General features: G+C 23.2%; 1 protein-coding gene across 1 annotated transcript; it reads left to right on the forward strand.

Annotated features, from left to right (window-relative positions):
- Positions 1–934: 934 nt before the first annotated feature.
- Positions 935–2,323, forward strand: OCT59_030023 (uncharacterized protein; the record flags this gene model as incomplete). Its single annotated transcript, XM_025312795.2, has 1 exon — positions 935–2,323. One exon carries the CDS (start codon positions 935–937, stop codon positions 2,321–2,323), a length of 1,389 nt encoding a protein of 462 aa, XP_025188933.2.
- Positions 2,324–6,000: the final 3,677 nt, after the last annotated feature.

Below are 6,000 nucleotides of genomic sequence, written 5' to 3' on the forward strand. Positions count from 1 at the left end.
TTTTTTAATTAAATTGTTATTAATAATTCTCTCAAGTCATTTTCTTTATGTGATTAAGAATCTTTACTTTGTTACCTTTAAGCTTCTCATACAAATCACATTAAAAAATAAAATCATTGAAATCTTACAGCTATAGTAAAGTAATTTGTAAATAGTCATTCAAAGTATGCAGATTTTTGGCCATTTAATGTAAGTTTCAGTATCAAGTTATTTCTTCGCCTTCTCATATTTCTAATAAATTTCTAAAATTAATTTATTTCTATCACTAATATTACTAATAACTATAAGACTTTCATTTCATATTTTTTCTCTATCTAAAATAAATTTTCCCACTCATATCTATATGCAATTATTTAAACAATGAAAATTTATTTTAGGAGTTTAACCTTTTTGTTTAAGGCAATAAACTTACCATAAAAATATTTCCTTTATTTTACTAAAAAAATCTCTTATAAAGCCTTTTCATTTATTTTCATAATTAACTGAATTAACTGGATGAGACAGATTTATATTTATGATAATGAGATGTTTAAAACTGATGTGTAATAAGCCAAAGATTTAGGAATTTATATGATAATGGATTATAATTCTTTAAATAGAACATATATAGGATTTGCAAAATGATCACAATGTAAGGGGATGGCCAGAAATGATGTCATTTCCTAAGAGAAGGAGTTAACCATGATGATTTCCATTTTTGGACACTTGTGGTTAATATAATTCTAGCCAGAATTATGTTTTAATTTTAAATTTCCTAAAATGAATGATGACATAGGGATGGGGTAAAATTTAAATTACGTCATTTCTGGCCATCCCCATTAACGATGCTCAAAATGTGATTTTATGACAAAACGGGTATTTCAAATAAGTATATACATGTATACATGTAAATACTCGTTTCATTTTTTAAAAAAAAAAAAATTTTTTTTTAGAAATGCATCCATTAACGAAGAAGGACTTAAATTTATTTTATATTTTAATAACAGTTCTTTCCGCGTATGTAATAAATTTCGCGATAACAAATCCAACTATATTAACAAAAGAATTTCCACCAAAATTGCCAACAACAGTATTCGTATCACTTCAATTTATTACAAAATTACTTTTCATAATTTTTTCACTTGAACCTATTGCAACAAGGAAAAGATGTTATACTTTAATAATTTTACTATTATTACATTTAATAATTCCATTAAGTTATCGATTAAAGTATCATCCAGCAGTTATGGATGTTATGATAATTTTCACAGGAATTTATTCATTTAAAATGAGTTTGTTTATAAAGTATAATAGAAAATATTTACCTGATACTAAAATTAATCAACAAAAAGAATTTACTCCGTATATTTTAACACTTAATAGTTGGCGTCATGATTCCGATATAGAATCAAAGGCCGAGATAAAAAAGCCGACTATAAAACAAGTTAATGAAAAAATCAAGTCACATGTTTTGATGTTAATGTTGAAGGTGACGATTTATGAATTAGTTATATATTTATTTGCTAATTATCCACAAAAAATTCCCGAAAGACCTTATCAAATTCGTATGATTGAATATTTTACGAAAGGGATTCCTATTTTTACTGCGGCTTCAATGTTTCATTATACTTGTTTTTTTATTTTTATTTACTTATTCCTATCACTACATTATGATCTTACCGTACTTTATAGTTTAATAGCTTTACGATGCATGACTACAAGTCAATCGAGTACCCCAGAAAAACATATTCTTGTCAAATCAGGTTTATTAACACCTATACAATTTTCTTTGTTAAAAAATTACTTCATTACTTATACATTTAACACGAAACATTGTTTTAATAATCCCTGGATATCAAAAAATCCGAGAGAAGTTTGGTCATCACGTTGGCAAACTATGTTAGCTGAAACATTTAGAGAACTTGGTTATCTCCCTTTAAGAAATCTATGTATTAGCTTAGGAATTACTTCAAGAAAGTTTTGCAATGCTATGGGGGTATTAGGAGCCTTTTTTATTAGTTCTCTTTTACATGAATATTATATTATAGGAATGTTTAATATGATTACCGGTGAACATTTGTTTTTTTTTATGTCGCATGGTTTAATAATGATTGTTTGGGAACTAGTTTTTACTTCTGAAAGAGAAGATAAGATGAAAAAACCAGAGAAAGAGGGTTATGATTTTAGAAAACACGCAGCTGTGTTTTTGAAATGGTTATTAATGTTAGCTATTTATATGTTGATTTTACCTGCTTTTACTGAACCCTTGATGAGAAGAATCGATCTTTGGATAATTCCTTCATTATTCACTGATGTTGGAAATATTTACAAGAATTTGGTTTAGAAATTTCAATTATCTTTTATAATTTATCGGTTTATAATGAAACTTACTTTTTATTTTAATTACTTTTTCCATTTGTGAATCACTTTATAAATTTCTTTTGTATAAACTTATTTTTTATCTAAATTTTTTCATGCTAGCGAGAAAAATCACGTGAACCAATAGAAGCTACTAATACGTATAGAATAAGACCTTATGCAAAGTTCAAATCAAGTTATTGATGATGACATCATGTCCCATTGTCGGGTGGGTAAATCAACCTGGCACACAATATGATTATCAGTTTATCAGTCTATTCACGATGTATTTTTAAAATCAAATTTACTCAAAAGTGAAGGAAGTTATTTTTTTCCATGTAAAAATCAAATACAATGAATCAACTAGATTGCTGTTGCATTGTATTTTTTATTTCACTCCTTATAATAAATTACATTTAGCTTTTATTATCTGTTATTCTTTAATTACTCTTTAAAATATCAATTGGAAATTAATGGTAGTAATTATAAATTGATTATAACAAGGAATTAAAAGATTTACAGATTGAAATGGAAAGGCTAACCTAGGTAATTATAATCTGAAGAGTTTATACATTAGAGTTAAAAACTAAGTAAACAAAATCTTTTGCAAACAACAGGGATACTTTTTCAACTCTATGTAAACCCAAATTTAAAATTTCAAATTTTACACTTCTACAATCTTCTTATATAAATCAAGTAAGTCAACCAAATATAAGATTTCAAGGAATTTAACTTCAAAGAAAAAAAATGTATTGATTATTTATTAATTAGAAAAAGGTATAAATAAGAAAAATAAAAGATTTACAAATTGAAATAAAAAGGCAATATATGAATGCAAAATATAATTTAACTTCATTAGTATTTTAAATCTATTTTTAAAATAAAATAACTACCATTCAATTTATTATTAAGATAAATCTAATGACAATATATGGATTAGGACTTGGTAAACTTAACAAGTAGATGTGTTCTTTCATGTCTTTATTTCCTTAAAACAGCTTACTATTCTATTATTTTTTACTTTCATTTTTTCTTAGCCAACTGACCCTTTCTTATATATTACATCAGGAAATTTTATAGCATGAAAAATTGCGTAAGTTTACAATTTTGTAAGTTTACGAAAGTTTATGGCATAATATTTTGAAAAATTTCAAAATATTACATAAGTTTACAATTTCGTAAGATTTATGTGATATTACAGTTAAAATATTACATAAGTTTTTAATATCATAAGATTTATGCAATATTACGGTCAAAATATTCTGCAAATTTATGAAACTGTAAATCTGCGTAATATTATGGTTGAAATATTTAGTACTTTATGAAAAAATATAATAAGATTTTACTTCAAATTTTTTAAATATATATATATGTATACATTTTCAAATATGAATTTTGTATTCGCTTATCAATGAAAAATAATTTGCCTATATTTGGCTTATAATAAAAAAAATTAAGCATTAAACTTCTTGTTGGGACTTATATTAAATACTAGAATTTGTATACTCCTTCCATCTTTAATAACATCATATATTTTATTTCCTACTTTTACTTGCATGTCTGAAATTTGTGCTAGTTAGTGTCGATCATGATGACAAATAATGGTGACAAATAAATTTTTGGCACAAAAAAAATTCTAAGTTCCTTAGATATTTAGTGTTTTTGAACTCGTGGCTGCACGTGATCAGGTGATGCGTAAACATCACTCCTTCCTATTATAGAAGTGATCGACACTAACCTGACACAGATTTCAGACTAGCCTTTTACTTTTTACTGAATAATTATATGCCAATTGTACTATATCATTGACAAATAACAATATTATCTCAGGTATGACAAGAATTATAACTCAAAAAGTTAGCATGCAATTATGTGCAAATTAATAAAATTCAACAAGTATATAGTTTGATCATAAAAAAAAATAAATTTAATTTTACAGTATAAAAATGTCTTATCTAAAAATTCATAATTATTTAAGCAAAAAATGTATTGTTAAATAAAAGCAAAAGAAACTATTTCAATTGAAAATTGGACTGTACTTAAAAAATCTTGAACTATTAATAATAATAAATAAGGGAAAAAACAGGAAAAAGCAAAACAACTTCTAGATAGTTATAGAAAAGTAAGTAGAAATCTTTTTATATTGAATATAAATAGAGTAAGTGATGTGATAGGAAATTTTCAGATTTCTTTGTTATTCAAATCTTTAGGTTAAATTACAAAACCAGTATTAAGATACAAATGATTTCTAGATTTGTTTAATATTTCAAGTCTTTAGATTAAGTTAATACAGTTTATTTTTAGATTTAGCTGATATTTAAATGGAATGGAAAATTAGATTTAGTTTAGATTTATTAGTTAGAATATTACTAATTTCTTATAGATCTAATAATAAAATGGCAAAAAATAAAAAAAAGAATGCTTTTATATATTCCATTTCTATCAGCTGATATTTGTAGATAAATGATTAATAAGGTAGTAAATAGTGAAATAATCAGAATAATTAAAATATAAATGGATTTATTATTGGATTATTTAAATCATTTAAATCAAAAATAGATTAGAAAAAAGTATAGATATATTTTATTAACTAATAAGAATCAGCAGAAATAACTAATATTTTAACTGTAATTTTATTTTATTATTATCTCTTATATTTAAATAATAAGATTAACAACTTTTTTTAAAGTTCTTCAAAATAAAAATTAACAAATTCGATTAAGAAATAGCAGAGATCAAAAGTTATAAGCAATAAATAAAGCATTCTTAATAATAAAAAGGATAAGATATAGTTTTCATATTGAAGTAAATTCTTTAGTTATTATAATATTATTTCTGAATAATTAATTGGTAAGGTTCTTTTTTAGGCTAAATTTAAAGAATAAGAATTTATTTCTACATTTGAAAAAAAAATTTGGATTATTTTATATTAGTTGAGAATGAAAATTCTGATTATATACTAAAGTATTTTAATAGTTTTTTTGATTAAAATTTTTTTGTTAGGTTTACAACTTATATTTTATTTAATATAAATAATGCTAAAGATTAAAATTCTTTATTATTGTTATTATTATTACAAAAATATAAATATGGTATAAAAGTAATTTCTTTCAAATAAAAAATATAACAAACATAATTTATGAATATTGTAAGTAATTATTAATTGAAACTTATCTTTATTAATTTTTATTTAATATAAATGAATGGAATGAAATTCACTATATGGGCGGACTTATAGCAAAAGGTGGGGCTCAGACAATCACGTGATTTCAAAAAAAATCGAACTTTAATATTATTGGTTAATTTAATAAATTATAATTTATTCCATCATTTTTAAAGATTTTTAAAATCAATTTTTTGCAAACTAGGGTAAATTTTTGCAAGGAATTCATTAAAAGCATTAGTTTTTTTCTAAAGCATCTATATTATTTGTTAAATGCAATAAAAGTTGTAATTAGTTTTTTTTTAATTTTTCCAAAAACTTAATGATATTTCTAGTTTTAGGTTAAAATAATAAGTGAACTAAGATAGATTTTAAACAACATCCTTTCTAAATAATAATGAATTTTACAATTATAAAAAGTGTTATAATGTAAAGTTAAAAGTGAATTGAATATATATGCTGTTTAAATTATTTTAGGATATTATAATTATAATTTAAAA

This window comes from Rhizophagus irregularis, chromosome 9, assembly GCF_026210795.1.
Source record: "Rhizophagus irregularis chromosome 9, complete sequence".
Lineage (NCBI taxonomy): Eukaryota > Fungi > Glomeromycota > Glomeromycetes > Glomerales > Glomeraceae > Rhizophagus > Rhizophagus irregularis.